At 38.9% G+C, this 17,293-nt stretch overlaps 2 protein-coding genes across 2 annotated transcripts in view; both read left to right on the top strand.

Moving 5' to 3' along the window:
* Positions 1–4,858, top strand: part of ipo9 (importin 9) — an 18,013-nt gene extending 13,155 nt beyond the window's left edge. The window contains exons 17-24 of the mRNA XM_019892443.1: positions 181–309; positions 383–658; positions 979–1,145; positions 1,831–1,964; positions 2,081–2,200; positions 2,304–2,417; positions 2,510–2,586; positions 4,223–4,858. Of these exons, the coding sequence (XP_019748002.1) occupies positions 181–309; positions 383–658; positions 979–1,145; positions 1,831–1,964; positions 2,081–2,200; positions 2,304–2,417; positions 2,510–2,586; positions 4,223–4,333 (1,128 nt within the window). The 3' untranslated portion in view covers positions 4,334–4,858. The remainder of the gene's footprint in view (positions 1–180; positions 310–382; positions 659–978; positions 1,146–1,830; positions 1,965–2,080; positions 2,201–2,303; positions 2,418–2,509; positions 2,587–4,222) is intronic.
* Positions 4,859–8,052: 3,194 nt separating this feature from the next.
* shisa4 (shisa family member 4) lies at positions 8,053–15,543 on the top strand. The gene is made up of 5 exons (XM_019892533.1): positions 8,053–8,342; positions 10,161–10,338; positions 12,895–13,031; positions 13,118–13,309; positions 14,579–15,543. The coding sequence occupies exons 1-5, from the start codon at positions 8,243–8,245 to the stop codon at positions 14,617–14,619; spliced, it is 648 nt and encodes a 215-aa protein (XP_019748092.1). The 5' UTR covers positions 8,053–8,242; the 3' UTR covers positions 14,620–15,543.
* The last annotated feature ends 1,750 nt before the right edge of the window (positions 15,544–17,293 follow it).

Below are 17,293 nucleotides of genomic sequence, written 5' to 3'. Positions count from 1 at the left end.
TCTCTCTCTCTCTCTCTCTCTCTCTCTCTCTCTCTCTCTCTCTCTCTCTCTCTCTCTCTCTCTCTCTCTCTACATATATGCATAAGATGTATTTTTGTTTGTTTGTTTTTGGATGACCATCATCCTTTTTGTTTTATTTCAAATGCTACACTTTGACTCATAGTGTGGTGTATGTTACAGACAGCCATTGACACGCTGACCACGGTCGTGCGCAACACCAAGCCGCCCCTCTCTGAGATGCTGGTGTGCCAGGCATTCCCTGTAATGGCACAGTGCACCTTACGCACCGATGACAACACTGTCATGCAGGTAAAGGATGAGGAGTTTCAAGATGGCAAATTATTGGACCAGTGTGAGCAAAATGGCTTTTTTCCTCCTGCAGAACGGCGGCGAGTGTTTGCGGGCATATGTCTCGGTTGCCTTGGAGCAGATAGCGCAGTGGCGTGACGACCAGGGCAACAGCGGCGTTTGGTACGTCATGCAGGTGGTCAACCTGCTGCTGGACCCCAGGACCTCAGAGTTTACTGCCATATTCGTTGGGAGGCTTGTGTCTACGCTCATCTCCCGGGCTGGCACACAGCTCGGCGAGCAGCTGGACCAGATTCTCCGAGCCATCCTGAGCAAGATGCAGCAAGCAGAGACTCTGAGTGTCATGCAGGTAAATGAAAGCATAATGCAAAATTTTAACCCCCCCAAAACACTTGAAAAGAATGGAACCGGGATAAAGCCATATTGTCCCAGTCCTTTAATGTGGCAAATTAAAATACAGGTTGCGCTTGTTTATATTTGTGAAGACAATTTTGACATGACATTTTTGTCCTTACTTCCAGTTACTTCCTGCCAAATTTCTGTTATCCATTTATATGTTCAATCAACAAACAAACATGACACGGAAGTTGAAATTGTATCTGTAAAATAAGTTGAACCAATGAAATGATGCATGTTTTCTCCTTTGTCGTCCTCTCGCTCTGACTGCAGTCCCTTATTATGGTGTTTGCCCACCTGGTTCACTCCCAGCTGGAGCCCTTATTGGACTTCCTCTGCAGCCTGCCCGGCCCCACGGGAAAACCTGCCCTGGAGTTCGTCATGACGGAGTGGATGAGCAGGCAACACCTCTTCTATGGACAGTACGAGGGGAAAGTCAGGTCAGGGCTACTTTTACACTACACTATGCAAACTCCAAAGTCAAATGGGCCAAAACTTGGGAGCTCAACCAACAGGTTATGGAAAAATAATTACTGAAATATCCAACAAAATTAAGTGTGCAAAGAGTTCAACCAATCATCAAGGAACTGGTTGTTTTCCACTTTTGTGGTTTTATCATACTCATGGCTAAAATTAAATAAAAAAGCTAAATTTTAAAAAATATATACCGGCATATGTTAAATAACGCTCTCGTCGAGCCGAAACCTCCAATGGCACACTTTATAAAATGTCTTTTTTTTTTTTTTTTACAAATCTATACAATTGGTCACTTCACATCGGTGGGTGTTATTTTTCCAACTTTTTGGAACAAGCTCTTGGATGATGCAATATTAATTGTTGAACATGCCATTTTTGGGGTTGCCTGAAAAGAAGTGATTTTAGAGGCAGCATATTTTTGGGAATATAAGTTACTCTGAAGTACACTGTAAGTCGCACCAGATGAAAAATGCATCTTGAAGAAGAGAAAAATGTTTTAATATATACAAGTTGCACCTGAGTATATGTCACAGGACCAGCCAAACTATGAAAAAAAGTACAACTTAGCATCTAAAAAGTACGGTACAAGATTTCCGCCCGATGCCAGCAATACTTAAGGCTATGTTGGTCATGTTCTGCTTTCTGCAGCACGGTAGCTCTTTGTAAACTACTGCAGTACAGCCTCAACACAGACGACAAACGTCTCCAGGACATCATGGTGAAGGGGGAAGAGATCTACAACCCCGCGGAAGGCATCCGCACTCGTTCCAAAGCAGCCAAGAGTAAGATCCCCAAAAAATGTTGGAATTTTTCTTCTCTGTAATGCCAAATATTGGATTTGAAGGAGGGCTTGTGCTTGGTGAAATGGATTAAATCTGCTATCCCGTCTCCTTGGCAGATCCGGAGCGCTGGACCAACATTCCTTTGCTGGTGAAAATCTTTAAACTGATCATCAATGAACTGTCGACCGTCGTGGAGGCTAACGCCAGCCGAGCCAACCCAGCCGACTGGAGCCAAGGTGACCAGCGAGACTTGCGGTCAATCCGATTTTTAAAAGAACTGACCTGACTCGCGTTGTTTGTTCAACCCAGCCTTCCTCACCATTTTGTGTTTGGGCTTAGATTCAAACAGCATGTGTGAGGAGGAGGAGGAAGAAGGTGACGAGGATGATGACGATGACGAAGAAGGGCTGGCAGGGCAACTGATATCAGACCTCATAGCCTCTAACAAATATGGTACATGCACATTATTCCCTTGTTATGTATTTCCTTTATGTCGACTTCAAATACAGTGTCGTCAACGTCCACCATTTTGTTCTGTCTTCCAGATGATGACTATTACGACGATGATGACGAAGATGATCCCGATGCCTTAAATGATCCCTTGGATCAGATTGACCTGCAGGTACACTCATGAGCATTCAGGCTTTTTTTGTGTCCCACTTTACAAAAACATGCATATTAGGTTCATCTAAAGTGTCCCAAGGTGTGACTATTCATTTGTCTGTCCAGTACTTATTTTCAATGTCCATGCGTTGCCAGTGATGGTCACTCCTGCCCACATGACTTCCGCATAAACACGGCTGTTAGCTGGAATGCTACAGCGTGCTTGTTTATGGAGTCGACCTTGGTTGCAATGTACCTCGGGGGACATAACGAATCTGTATGTTATAACGGTAGTTGGTTGTAACCATTTGCAATAAAATGGCCGCCAACTACATTGTACAGTATAATGCTGCATGAACTTTTAGAGATATAAAAACATGAAAATGTAGTACAGTATAAATATGTCAATTACAAATACGTGTATACAGTATTAAGAAAAAAAAGATTTTATTAGACATGAAGCAAACAACTCTAGCGTTCCAACTTTATATACCGGTAGCTGAAAACATTCAGTCAGCAAATGAAAAGTGTTTCTTCTCCAGTTCCGGATGTGCCGCACCCGGAAGCGGTTCGTGATCATCTTTCAATCTGTTGGCCTCAAACTGCCTTGATTTTGTTGAAATCGTCGACTGCCATTTCGTAGTCTCAGCTGAGCTTCTTCTGGGACACTGTGTGCAAGACTGATAAAAACGTTTTGATATACCATCAGCGTAAAAAAAAAAATCTATTCTTACATAATTAAGAGATTGTTGAACGGCAATGCAAACTAAAACTTGCATGGGTATGCAAACAGGTAAGCATCACGTCTTCCTTGAATTTACAATCAAATTTCGATCTTACAGCCCACTACACATCAAACAGAAAAAACTCCACCTGATATAAAGTCATCAGAGCAAATCCTTGTATGTTTTGATTATGAACAGTGGTCACGTCGAAGATTTGATAGCCATCGTGCCCGTCTTCTTTCACACAATTGCTCCTCCCCATGATTTAAAACTAAACATCACTGCCGGTATCAAAAAGAACTTTTTTTTTTCAACCTCTATGTGAGCAATTAGAGCAACTGTAAACAACACAGTTGTGAACACAAAACGGTCGTGGCGCCTGTTTTGCTCTTGTTATCTCACTCACTGGACCGTGTGCCCTCAACCACTTGCCCTCTCACGTGGATGTTTTTGGCACACGGCGTACAAACAAGACATCAGGGTAGAAGGATCTATAAACCAATCTGAGGCCAGTATTTTGCGATAATGAACTCTAGCATACCAACTGTTACTATGCTCGAGTTCATGACAAGTTTCGGCATAATTTTTGCTCACCCATGATTGAAATGAGTACAAAATTAGCCACATGACTTTAAGTTGATACCGTATGTTGGGGATTGTGTATGCGGATATCTCTAACAACAGTAATGAGCCATTGCTGAGTTGTATTTGGGGATTGACTGTTGCTGAGTAGGTTTTTCATCATGTAGTTTTTGAACACTTCATGGTGTTTATTTCATGAAAAATAATGCTTTTATCCATAAAAAGGGAAGAAGCTTGATCTACTGAACCATTACTGCCTCATGTCTTGGAATCTACCTGAACAAGTTCTGACTCATTTTGCTACGATGGGTCACATTTGACATTTTCGCTTCCTGTTTTTCTACCTAGGCATACCTGACAGACTTCCTGACCCAGTTTGCCCAGCAACCGTGCTACAGCATGTTCTCAGGCCACCTCAACAACAACGAGAGACAAACGCTGCAGTCTATAGGCCTCTAGCCTTTGCTGATCCCTTCCCTTCATCCTTTCCTGCTTGCCTTTCCTCTGTCGCCTCGTCACCGACACTCACAGCATCAATCGCCCGGGAAGAAGAATGACAATTATGTGCTGATGGCAGAGGGAATAGATGGAACGCACTTCCCTCCGACACCGTGGTTCTCCACGCTTGTAAAGGACTGTGTCCTGGTGACACTTTAGAAACTGAACAGGAGGCTTGAATGGGAGGTCAAGGCTTTCATGGTGGGCGAGGTGAACTGTGACATATGAACTCTTTGACAAGTTCTGTTTATAACGCTGCCTGTTTTTACGTGTGTGAAAAATACACAGACAGAATCACCTCCACCCAACGCAAGAAGAAAAAGAACTTCCTCTTCATAAATTTTGTAGGCCTTATTCTCCCAGGAAATAATGACTGTTTCTTATCATCATGGGGGCGGTGTCACTGATTCCCAGCCTTTTCGTTTGCTTGTGCCCGCGGAAATGTGGGTATTAAAAAATATTTCTAAATAAAAGTCTGTACAGACAGCTTTTTCCGGGTTTATATTGCACTTTCAGTGGCTATCAAAATATTTTTTTCCCCTATACTGTTACAAAATAGTGTGGCATTAGGGCTCACTAAGATGCATTTTCAGAAACAGGCAGCTCGCCAACGATTAACTTGGTTGTTTAGTTTTACATATGATGCACGTCCAGGCTCTCCAGAGACACAGCTATTTTTTAACAAGCCATTAAAAAGTACATTTCCAATAGTATGTACCCTTTAAATTATGGCATCTGGGATGATGTGCTGTTGCCAGTGACCCACATTAGTTTTTGTGTCACCTGAGCCTTCATTAGGAACCTGCACCTTGAACGTATTTTTAAGTATGCTAGCTCGAGTAAAATTTTTGTCCTCCATCAGTCGTCGTCGGCATAAAGAAAACAAATTAATGTATTAATGAGTGTTGAAAGCTCCAGATGTGTTTTTATTGTCAAACTTGGGGGTAAGAGTTTGACTGAGCAACCAATCGCATGATGGAAAAATGCTGACGTCATTGTGGGCCCGCTTCCGTTGTGAAACAAATTTGAACGATGCAAATATGCATTTCAGTTCCATAAAATGATATCCTTTAATGTTAGAGGTATCCGCAACCACACGAAAAGGAAAGCTGTTTTCATGTTTTGTAGATGAAAAAAATGCAGACTTACATTTTTTTTTCAATGGACTCATTCAAGTGTAAATGGTGTGAAATTTCGGAAAGCACGGTGAGATGATCAATGTTGTTTTTGTCATGCTTGAGAGCAATCAGCAGGGGTAGCTGTTCACTTTAACAAATTCAAAGTTAATATTTTCGAGACCTTTTTTTAGGATGATGGGAGGTGGGTAATTTTGGTTTCCAAATTCGATAACACCCTCTTTATTGTTCGAAATTTGTCGCAACAATAATAATCAAGCCAAAGCCGTGTGCACAAAGCTATGTGAACATTTTGAAACGCTCAAAGTAAAATATAAAGAGGTCCCATTAATACTGGGGGAGAGGTTTTAATGATGGTCCTGATTGACCTTATAGATCGAATACCATTCAGAACATATCAATTAAAAGCACTGCTTTTATTAGCGAACAACCATCAGTCATAGACGTATGGCGATTCTTGAATTCCGAAAGAGAGTACACTTGGAGTAATGCTAGTAGATCATTGCAGTCAAGCATTGAGTTATGGTTAGTTTCACTATCGTGTTTGCAATTTGATTCCGATTTTTTTTTTCATTATTTTGCGCCACTATCTGATCATAAACTAGTTACTATTCTTTTAGTTGGTTTTAAACAACAACAAAACAATACGGGGTTTCTGGAAACTAAATATCAATGAAGAGATTGAATTGAAAAAATAAGAATTGAAATAAAAGAGGAAATAGTTACATACTAAGATAAGTTAATAAGATAAGAAAACGTATTTGTCTCACAATGGCTTTTTTTAACATGGCTGAAGCAGCTTTTATAAGGTCAAGAGCCAAATGGATGGACTTAGGTGAGAGTAACTCGTTTTTTGTTTTTTTGCTATGGATAAACGTAATAAAAAAAGAAATGATGTTTCAGCCCTTAAAATAAATGATAACATAACCACCAATTATTTAGATCATTCAAAATATGTTGGAGATTTTTACTCTGTTATATAAATCAAACTCTTGCATCAGTGATTGTGGAAAATGTATTGAATTGGTTAAAGAACTTCGACCGACTCTTTCAGAACACGTTAAAGTAAGATGTGATTAACCAATCACCAAATTGGAAATATCTGAGGCTATCACGCAATGAAAAAAAACAAATCTCCAGGAAATGATGGGCTTTCAGTGGAATTCCTTGTACATTTTTGGGATATTATTGAAGATCATCTATTTGCATGATTCAAAGAATGCTTTGTTAAAAAAGAAATGTCCACATGTATGAAACACAGTGTAATAACATTGATACCTCAACCTGGTAAAGATCACCTTCTGATCGAAACCGGAGACCTATTACGCTTTTAAACACAGATTATAGAATTCTCTCATTGGTATATGTTAAAAGGTAAAATCAAGGTTTGAATGAGATCATAAGTGAAACACAAACTGGATGTATGTCAAACCGACATATTACCGGTACTCAAACATAAGGGTTGTGCTTGATTTATTTGATTACTGATTACATTGATAATGACTCCCTTATAGTTTTACTCGATTTCTACAAAGCCTTTGATACGGTTTTTATTTAAAGCTCTATTTGGTTTTGGTCAACATTTTATATCAACGATCGGAATGTTTTACAAAGGTATTGATAGTTGTGTCATGCTACATCCAAAAACTACCAACAGATTTCCGTTTCTGAAGTCCCTCCGTCAAGGTTGTCCAGTATGTTTTCGTTTGCTTTGTTTGTTCTTAATTGCGGTAGAAATCCTTTCGTTATATATCAAAATTATCAAAGGTCTAACTACTTTTAAGAAGGAAATTACATTGACCCAGCTGGCTGATGATGGAGCACCGTTCCCTAAGAGACAAACAGCAAATTGAATACGCAATTTCACAACTATTCGATGACATCTGCTTCTGGGTTAAAACTGAATAAATCAAAATGTGAAATTAGATGTTTATACCAAACGGACGTGCCAACTTTATCCGATATCTCTGTTAAAAAGTGTGTTCTGAAATGTTTAAAGAGTACTTCGCGCATATCATCGATTTTTATCTTTATTTTCTTTATTTATACTATTGTTATGATTTTAGTTTTTTTCATGGAATTAATTTTGTTAAAATGTTATGTATGTATGTATGTAAAATATGTTAATTTGTTGCCTGGTGTTGTATGATATATCTTTTGTAAAAAAAAAAACCAAACAAACAAACAAAAAAAGACAAGTTTGAAAGATGTTTCGTCAAAGAAATAGTCCCAGTGCTAATATAGTGTAAATTTCGTTGATCAGCAGTTCTGACTTTGAAGGCACGTCAAAGTCCAGCTCCATTGCTTGGGGCATTCGAAATTTTAAATTGTCCGCAATGGATATTGGGGTGCGTTCACCACCCGTGCACATTCTACACAACGTTGTATTTATTGACGTTTTAAAGAAAAGCATCAATTGAAATGTCCATAAGATTCTTAAATAATACTAAAATGACGACACTAGTGTTTTGTCGCTGTATTTAAACAGCTGGCGTTCTGGGGTGAAAACGCATTTGTATCACAAAACATCGGTAACTCCGACATTTTCTAGCGAACCCGTGAAAGCACCGCCATCATCCGAGCCGGGGTTGAAAGACGTCACAGTGTGTTAGTGTGTCATTTTCGACGAATAAACCACCGTTCGCCGAAACGCCTCGTTTTTCCTCTCCAGCTTGGATAATGTGTGACAACAACAGTTAGTCATCAAGTCATTTTTTTTGTCTTCGGGACGAGAATGGCGTTTCACACGGGTACGAGCGCATCAGTGGTACTGTCGACGACAACGACTGCCGTTGTGTTGGCGATGCTAGCCGTTGTCCTTTGCTCCACTCCTGGTAAGATTTTGGTGTTAATCCCTTGTTATCCGGGGCGCACCGCTTGCTAACTGCTCATGGCCAATGGTTGACCTTGACTAATGAACGTTACCCGTTTCGTATGTTTTATTTCGGGCTATTTAAAATCGTTTATTCGCGCGCGAATCGTTGGTGTCTTTTCAAGGTTTTTTTTATTTTATTTATGTTTTTATCATAACTGCTATATTGTTTATTGGCAATGAAAACACCGTGCATAATTAAGTAAGCCATATAGTTTACAATTAAAAAAAATATTTTCGTAATTTTTCTTTTCCTTGCTGTAGGAATCCATCCGGGTATTTTATTAACTCACCGACGCAAATGAATGGACATTATGGACATTTCCGCATTTGGTCTACGGTAGTGTGCTAACTTCCGGTCGGTATTCTCACGCATGAGAGGTCATCAAATCTTTTTTAAATACAGTACTCGCAGTCTGCTGAAATGACGTCAAGTTACCCTAAAAGACGTATTACCTTTTTATTTTCTCCAGTTATGCAAGTGTTGGGAAGCAACCAAAGCACCATATTTCATTTAATGAGCCATTTGCTGTATCACAGTACTGTACATGCAGGTGCATCTGAACAGATTTGCGCATCATATTTTAACACGCTCAATGACAGGGCACAAAAAAATCCCCACAAATAAAAAAAAATCCCCACAAAGTCCTTATGTCGTGTTTTATGGTGCAGATGCAAAAAAAATGAGGTTATGAAAACACAAAAGTCAACTAATAAAAAAATTAATAAATAAATAATCACGAGCATTTACTACTTACTGCAGGAAGAGGATAAAAGTCTTCAGAGCGAGCTATCTTGTGCTGTCTTAAACTGAAGACCCTCTGCTCTTTGTCATGACTGAAGTTGCACACAAGACAATTGGGGATTTAATTTAATTTTAATGAATCGTTCCTGTCAGTTGAGTTTTCCGATGGGTGTGAATGATTTTGAAAATAAATCTAATTGCAATGATCCAACCAGACGCCCTCGCCACCCTCAATATTGCGATTAAGATTCAATATGCATTTTTTTCAAGATCCTCTACCGATATATTTTTTAACAAACATGAGCATGATATTCATCTATATTATCCTAAACAATATCATATTTACTGTGCATAAATGTTTTGGTCTGCTAGGTTTCAAATCGCCTCCTGTGCGATTTGAAAATTGCATTGTACTACATTGCGATGTCAATTTGAATGTACTTCTTTACTATCAGTGAAGGGAATAAAATTAAGATTTCATTTAAATGTAGTGTTTTACATTAACAATGGCCCGAGGCCACTACTTGACTGTGTCGGGACACCATTTCTCGGATGCTTGCCTCCCTGAGCTCGTGCATTTTTTTTACATAAATACTGTTGAAATCAATACTTGTCAATACTTGAGATTTAATCGATTAAATTGATCAAATATCATTGATCTTATTTACTGCTCTGCAAAAAAAAAAGTGTATGTCACGTCAGTCCACAAGGTATGGCTTGAACAAGATATGAAGCCCAAAAAAATGTCAAATGTTAAATAGTTAGATTTTATTCTGAAAAACATGGGAAAAGAAGTAACTACAGCAAAGTAATATTTTCTTGAAGCCTTAGATAAGGGGCCAGTGCCAATTCTGGCCGTGCCACCAGAACATGGCTCATGGTGGCCCAACAGGATCACCACCCAAATAAGACTTCATGTTGGATCCTGTTTTAAGGCCGTATTGGAAACTGTTCTCGGTATGCTGGAAGGCAGTTCTGCACTAACATAAATTGAATACCTCTCCCCTAATGTTGCATTTGCATTTTTGTCTGCAGTTGGAGCCAATGAGGACTGCCTGTGGTACGTGGATAAGAACGGCACGTGGCACAACGGCTTCGACTGCCCACTCATCACCTTCTGCTGCGGAAACTGTCATCGCCGCTACTGTTGCCTGGACGCCTTCAAGATGATTACAGAGCGCGAACAGAAGCGCTGCATGCTCTTCCAGTTCAGGTCGGTGCGGCCCTTCATTTAATGAACCACCAGAGTCGAACCGTGAATCGCTTGTCTCATTTTCCATCCATCCACTTTTCAATCCGCTTATCCTCACAAGGGTCGCGGGCGTGCTGGAGCCTATCCCAGCTGCCTTCGGGCAGTAGGCGGTGTACACCCTGAACTGGTTGTCAGCCAATCACGGGGCACACATAGACAAACAAACTCACGATCACACCTAGGGACAATTTGGAATGCCCTATCAACCTGCCATGGATGTTTTTCGAATGTGGTAGGCAACCCACGCAGGCACGGGGAGAACATGCAAACTCCACACGGGAGCACTGAGGCCGACGTGCTAACCAGTCGATCACAGTGCCGCCTTGTCTCATTTTGTAAACATAAGTATAGGATATCTGGCACACATGTTTTGTTTAACAGAATGGAAGCTTACTAACTGCCACAACAAAAATAACAGCAGTCTATATCTTCACTCACTGATGAGCACAACGTTTGTCCGTCAATGTTCTGAAGTGCTTGTTGTCCTGTTCGTGGGTTATCTCAAGCCTGTCCCTCCTGACTTTGGGCGGATGAAAAAGGAAAAGAAACACTTAGTTTTGTATTTGATTGTTTTATATTTGGGCCTTTTAGTGCTTTTTATATAAATGTAGTATTTACTGCATTATGACCTGACGATTGTGCTAGTGTAGGTTAGTGATATACTCCAGCGTGTTCTGACGTACAGTACATGCAAATTTGGGTTAGGTCGCTGCCTGATGAGTGACATTCTGTCATAATCCGAGTCGATCCTTTCAGCCTGGCTGCAGTGAGGTCTTGCAACATGAGCTGACGGGATAGTTTTGCAGAAATTCACCCCAAACTGCAACTAAAATTGTTTCACAAGAGTAGGAGTAGGTCCCTCAATAATTAGAAGTGCTTGACAGTAAATGTCGCCAAGTGAACAATTTAAGCAAAACAACTCAAGTCAAAGCTTGTTTGCATGCTGTCAGTACAAAATGAAGCTTTCCTGGCTTCATCTTCATTATGTAACTGTGAATTTAATCTCTTTGGGATGGGCGCTATTGTGGATATAATTTAAAAACAAAACCAATCACTCTGAGCCTGACGAGTCACTTTTTTTCCCTACCATTTTTAGCGGTCATTTTGTTGCTAAATATTAACCATTGTACGGTAATCCAACGCTATTCGCTGGAGATTACAGTAAAACAGTCAAACCCACACACATATGACTCACAACGGAAGAGGAACATAGCCTTGCCTCAAATAGTGAAAAACTGCAACAAATATTTTATTTCTCCTGTTTCTTATCGCCTATTTTCTGAGTTTAAAGTTTCAAAATCATTTTGCATTGTTCTTGAAAATGAATGCCTTACAGACCAAATACGTGTGTACACTACATGCATATTGTTTCTTGTTAACAACCCAAGCTTAATTTAACCTCCCCAACATAGAAAGCCCGAACCTCAGTCGCGATGTATCACTTCATCATACTTCCTCGACCCGGGCTGCAACTCTCACATATTTTTAGAATCCATTATTTTTAGCGATTATCCCATTTGATTCATCGAGTAGTCAGTTAAAATATCATGATTAAATTATTCAACACAAGAATGTGTGGCTTCAAGGGGCAGGAATTACTTTTGTCCATTTAGGATTGCCAGCTTTACTATAGTGGTGACTTTGATCGAGTATGACTTTAAGAGGAGACGCCTGCCCTGGTGAGTTACAAGGTGTCAGCAAATGAGTATAGTGTTGACTGGAGAGTGACTCGGCGTGAGTTGTAGCTATCGGCAGCTGGTGTATGAATGTGCTTATTTTCTTTCTATTTGTTCAATAAAGCGATTGAAAGTGCACTGGTGTGGCTGTGTCAATCAATAACTACTTGCAGGGAATTAAGTCACGCTTCCAGCAAACGATGTTGGACTGTAATGAAGTAGCTAATATTAGAACTCGGACTTACACCCAAAGTCAATGTTTGCTATTCGTTTAAACACGAACAACTCCCAAATCAACTTCAATGCGTTCAAAATAGGGCTGTCACAAACAAATCTTTTTGATATCTCTTATACTGTCGATTACTCTGGGAATCCCCGCCCCTTACTCCATACCTTGAGTGTGCCAAACTTGATTTTTGAACATTATACTCACTTCAAAGAACATTTTAACCATGGTTTTTATATATTTTCTGTAGTCCTTCATGAAAGCAGATTTTTTTTCAATGTAAGATATTTGCCACCAATTGCAAACATCTGCTTTTAAATTAGACAACAATCACATTTGCAGATATCCTGTTTTTCAATACGGGGATGGATATTAAAACATGCTTTTTTTTTTAATCCAATTCAACAATTCACTGACAAAAGAAGTGACAGATTGATTATTAAAAATAATTGTTGGTTGCTGCCCTTGATTTTTTTTTCAGCGAAGAGCTGGAAATAGGTTCCATGGGAAAAACACAAATAGGTGAATCGCGAATATGCAGAGTGACGACAGTATATTGTTTCATTTGTGCATTGTACTGCATTGTGTTAATCCGTGTCGTTTGGCTCCTATCAGTCCGACTACATTAGCTGGCATCGCCTCATCCATCCTGCTCTTCGTGGCCATCATCGCCACCATGGTATGCTGCTTCATGTGTTCCTGCTGTTATCTCTACCAGAGAAGGCTGCAGCGGGGCAGGACTCCTTATGACAGTAAGTTTTCCTTTTTATTTTAAACTGGTCCACCTGAAAGTCGTAGTCGTCCCTCATGCCACAATGGGAACGTCTTTGTCCCCCAGCCCAGCAGATCCCAATGGCGAGCTACCCCGTTGAGCCACTCTACGACGCCTACGGAAAACCACTCGGGCCGTCCGAGTATCCGCATGCGGGCTTTGCTATGGCGCCCCAGTACCCGGGCATGCCTTCGCAGTACCCCGTGATGCAGCCTGGACATTATCCTCCTCCCCATATGGATCCTGCATACAGCCAAGGTAATCACCACATTGTAATCGGTGCATTTACTCAATGTAGGCGTAGCTCCTCATATCAATGTGGGCGCATCCAACTTGGTGGTGCGACCACATTGCTGAAGACATCATCTCCACATAACACAAGATCCTCTCTAATAATACTTGCCATGCCCTTTAATGTTTACAACAAGCGCTCCATCTCCACATTGCGCTTAATCTGCCTTGGTAAAGTGGTCGTTTGACGCAAAAGTCGTAACATTCTGACAATAAAGTTGTAATTTTAATGCAGAAAAGCGCCGTAATATATAAAGTTGGAAAGAGTTATGATGCCATGAAAATTTTGTCATTTTATGTAAATTTAGTTGAGGTATTATGAGAATACAGTGTTTGATATTACACCATGTGTTTAATTTTACAACATGAAAGCAATTTTTTTAAACAGGTTAAATTTTACATGGAGATAAAGCGTCAATTTACGGTATTAAATGGACAGTTGTAGTTATTTTAAGTGACTGAAGAGTTACAGTTTTAAGTGAAATAAGGCAAATACTGAATCTATTTGAATTTTTTGTGAAATGTCATAATATTTGATATAAAATAAGTCGGAATATTATGAGAATAAAGAAATTGATTTCTTTTTGTAGATTTACAACATGAACTATAAAAGTTAATTTTCAAGAAAAAGTAAGAAAAGAAAAATCTTGTTTCACAGGAGAAGTGGTTCACATGTTTTACTCTTTCTCGCTGGAAATGAAATGGAAATGTTATTACATAAATGTAATAATCATTGAAGGAAATGGGTACCATCATAAATATCCTCTATATGATGTAGGGCTGCAGCAAATGTATTTATCTTTTTAATAATCCATTCGTCTGTCAATAATGTTTTCTCTGAATTGGATTTAAAAGAAAAACAATGTTTAATTTACTCAAAAATGGGACAGCATTTCAAATTGACAGTGCAGAAATAGCACAATCATAAACTGCTATTATTTTATCACTGGTTTGGCCTTTAACATGTCAGAAAATAGGCAACCATGTTGATCATGGAGTCCAAACAATTTGCTAAATTCTTATTTGATTCATCACAAATCAGTCTGCATTTGTGTGAGACTACAGAAATCTCCCGGAGATAGGTGGAAATTCTGAGGATTTGTTCATTTTAAATAAATGTCTTAAAACGATTTGCAAAATAGTTGTCCAATAATTTGAGAATGGATGACCTGTCCATTGATTATTGCACCGCTATGTTGTGAATCCCTGACCATAAATGTTTTCTCTGTTTTTCAGCTCCTCCACCGTACTCTCCTCCGCAGTATCCTGGTCACTGATCACGTAAACACACACACACACACACACACACACACACGCACACACACACACACACACACACATTTATTGAAAGTGGTCAGTGACAGCGAAGGGAGAAAGGGGACTGTTGAAAAAAAAGAAAAGACATCTCGCACACACCTCAACAAAAAATGCTTTAGTGTTCATTCAGCATAAAGATAAAAATTCTATAATATATTAGTTTTTTGAAGTCTAACAACATTTCCACTTGTGTCCTCCCTTTTGCAAATTGAGTGTGATTGCACAGTGTGTGGTCAGCCGTTGAAAAGACTCTTTCTTTGACCCAAGCTGCAGTAAATCTGACTAGAAAGTGGCCTCGTTAACCCGCTGCGCTTTGACTTTCCTATTGTTAAATGGTTTTGGTGAACCAAAGTCGCCCAGAAGATGGGAAAGTGCATCCAAATATTTGACAGGTTGAAATGTTTGGATGAGTTGTACACCGCTACTGGGATCACAGGGTATGTACGTTGTGACGTTCCATCGTTTGGTTGTTTTTGGTTTTTTTTTTTTCGTTCTATTATCCTTTCCCCAAATACATTTTGACGCTTGCTGTCAAGTAGTGTAAATGTGACATGAAGCAACACACTAGCTCATCTCTGTGACTGATCCACAAATATGATTTCATGATGTCTGTCATTTAAGAGTAATGGCTTTGGTACAAAGCAGTTTTCAAGTGCCATGCTGAAAAGAAAAATTTAGGAAAAAAAAGTTTTTTTCATGAGAACTAAGTCTTAATATTATGCGAAACGTTTTAAAAAAAGAACAAGACAAATGTTGGTGGAAGTGAAAGTCAGGGAGGGATGAAGTCAGAAATTTTACTAGAAATCAGAAGTTAATTTTTTTGTTTATAAAGATGTCAAAAGAGCAAAGATGTAGTTATAATAGAATACCATAAATATGTAATATATAATAAAAAATTACTATTATGAGTAAAAGTTGCCATTGAACTGAAAGAAGTATTTTTTTCAGGAAATAATAAGAACAAAGTTGCAAGATTACGAGTTAGTCACATTACAACGAGCAAAGCCATTAAAAACCCCCTCACAATTTAACTTTAAAAGCTATCGTTTTACGAATGAAAAAGTTATAACAAGATTAAACTGTAATCTGAAAAAATTGTCATTTTAATGGGAATAGTCATAATGCCGCATTTTTGCGTAAACAAAGACAACGAAGTTGGAACCTGAGCAAAAAAAAGTTCTCACACTGTTCATTTCAGAGCCAAACTATAAAACGACGGAAATTGATATATTTCTTCAATACTTTCTGTAGTTCTATTTTACAGAGCAGAAAGTTAAGCATTTCACAATGAACCAAGTGACCAAAGAATGGTCATTAACGTGATAAAAAAAAAGTTGTAAGATTATATGTCAAAATATGATTAGTTCATTTTTACCAAAAATGTTGTATGAGCAAAGTTTCAACACGATGAGAAAAGTGCATCATTTTACAACAAACAAAGTGATGACAGAAGTCCATTTTCATTCTTTCACGTTCCAAAAGAATACGTTTTCATTTTACCCAAATACATTAAGAACAAGTTTGTTATTTTACAAAGGAAAAAATAGAATGAAGTTGAACGAAAGATGTCATTTAACATGAGAGATAAGATGCGATGATACTAGAATCAATTCGTAACTATTCCACAAGAAAAATAGCAAAGCATGTTATGACCAATTTCCACTCGTCGTCATTTCACATTCATTTCTGCTGCAAAACCTGTCTTCTTTCGCAATTGTCATTATCTTAACATGAATAAAAATTCTAATTTGATGAGAAAAAAAATAGTATTATAAGAAGTTATGATTTCACAAGAACAGGTCATAATATTTACGAATAAAAACGAGAATAAAGCGAGATCTTTACTCTGTGGGGGAAAAAAACATGCTAACTTTCCCCAGACCAAAATAACAAAATGTAAAGTTGTGAATTTAGAAGTGCTGTTTTCTTTCCAGTGTGGCGCTGCTATTGCCGGTACGTATGCCATCGTCGCTGCTCGAAATACCGAATGCTTACCTTATGCTTACTTCGAATTCTCTCATTAGTCGAAGCACTGCATTGTTTTTCATTTGTCGGTCGAAGTTTTTCTATTAGTTGCACCTTGACCAGCGTCAGCATGCTACATACTTCCTTTCTTTTCTCCTTCCCAAAATGAAGTAGAACTGCACTTGCATTGAAGTCAAAGTAGGATGTGCTAGCTTGACGTCCGTGTTGAATATTTGTTGCAATGATTGTTGGTGTAACATATCAAGTCAGGGGAGTTGCTGCTTAGTTACGCTGCTTTGAATTTTTGAACTGGACACACAACATTCCGCCTCACCATTGCCCTGAAACTAACACTGGATTTACGCTGCGAGGGTCAAGTGGCACATGGGCAACCAAAAAATACACCCCACTAGCATTGTATATGAACGGTGCAACGTCAACTCAACTTAGACCAGTGGTTCTTAACCTTCTGAGAGGTACCGAACCCAACCAGTTAATATGCACATTCACCGAACCCTTCAATAATGAAAAATAAAAATTTGATTTTTTTTTTACAAGTTCAAGACATTAAAAAAACATTTATTAAAAACAGAAAAAAGTGAATACAATTTCAAGAGATAAGTATCCTTTTTTTTTTTTTAAATTGTAAGGCGTACTATCACGACAGTC

The sequence above is a fragment of the Hippocampus comes genome, unplaced genomic scaffold, assembly GCF_001891065.2.
Source record: "Hippocampus comes isolate QL1 unplaced genomic scaffold, H_comes_QL1_v1.1 scaffold137, whole genome shotgun sequence".
NCBI lineage: Eukaryota > Metazoa > Chordata > Actinopteri > Syngnathiformes > Syngnathidae > Hippocampus > Hippocampus comes.
Note: the sequence above shows the minus strand (reverse complement) of the source record. Positions and strands in the feature narration are given on the sequence as shown.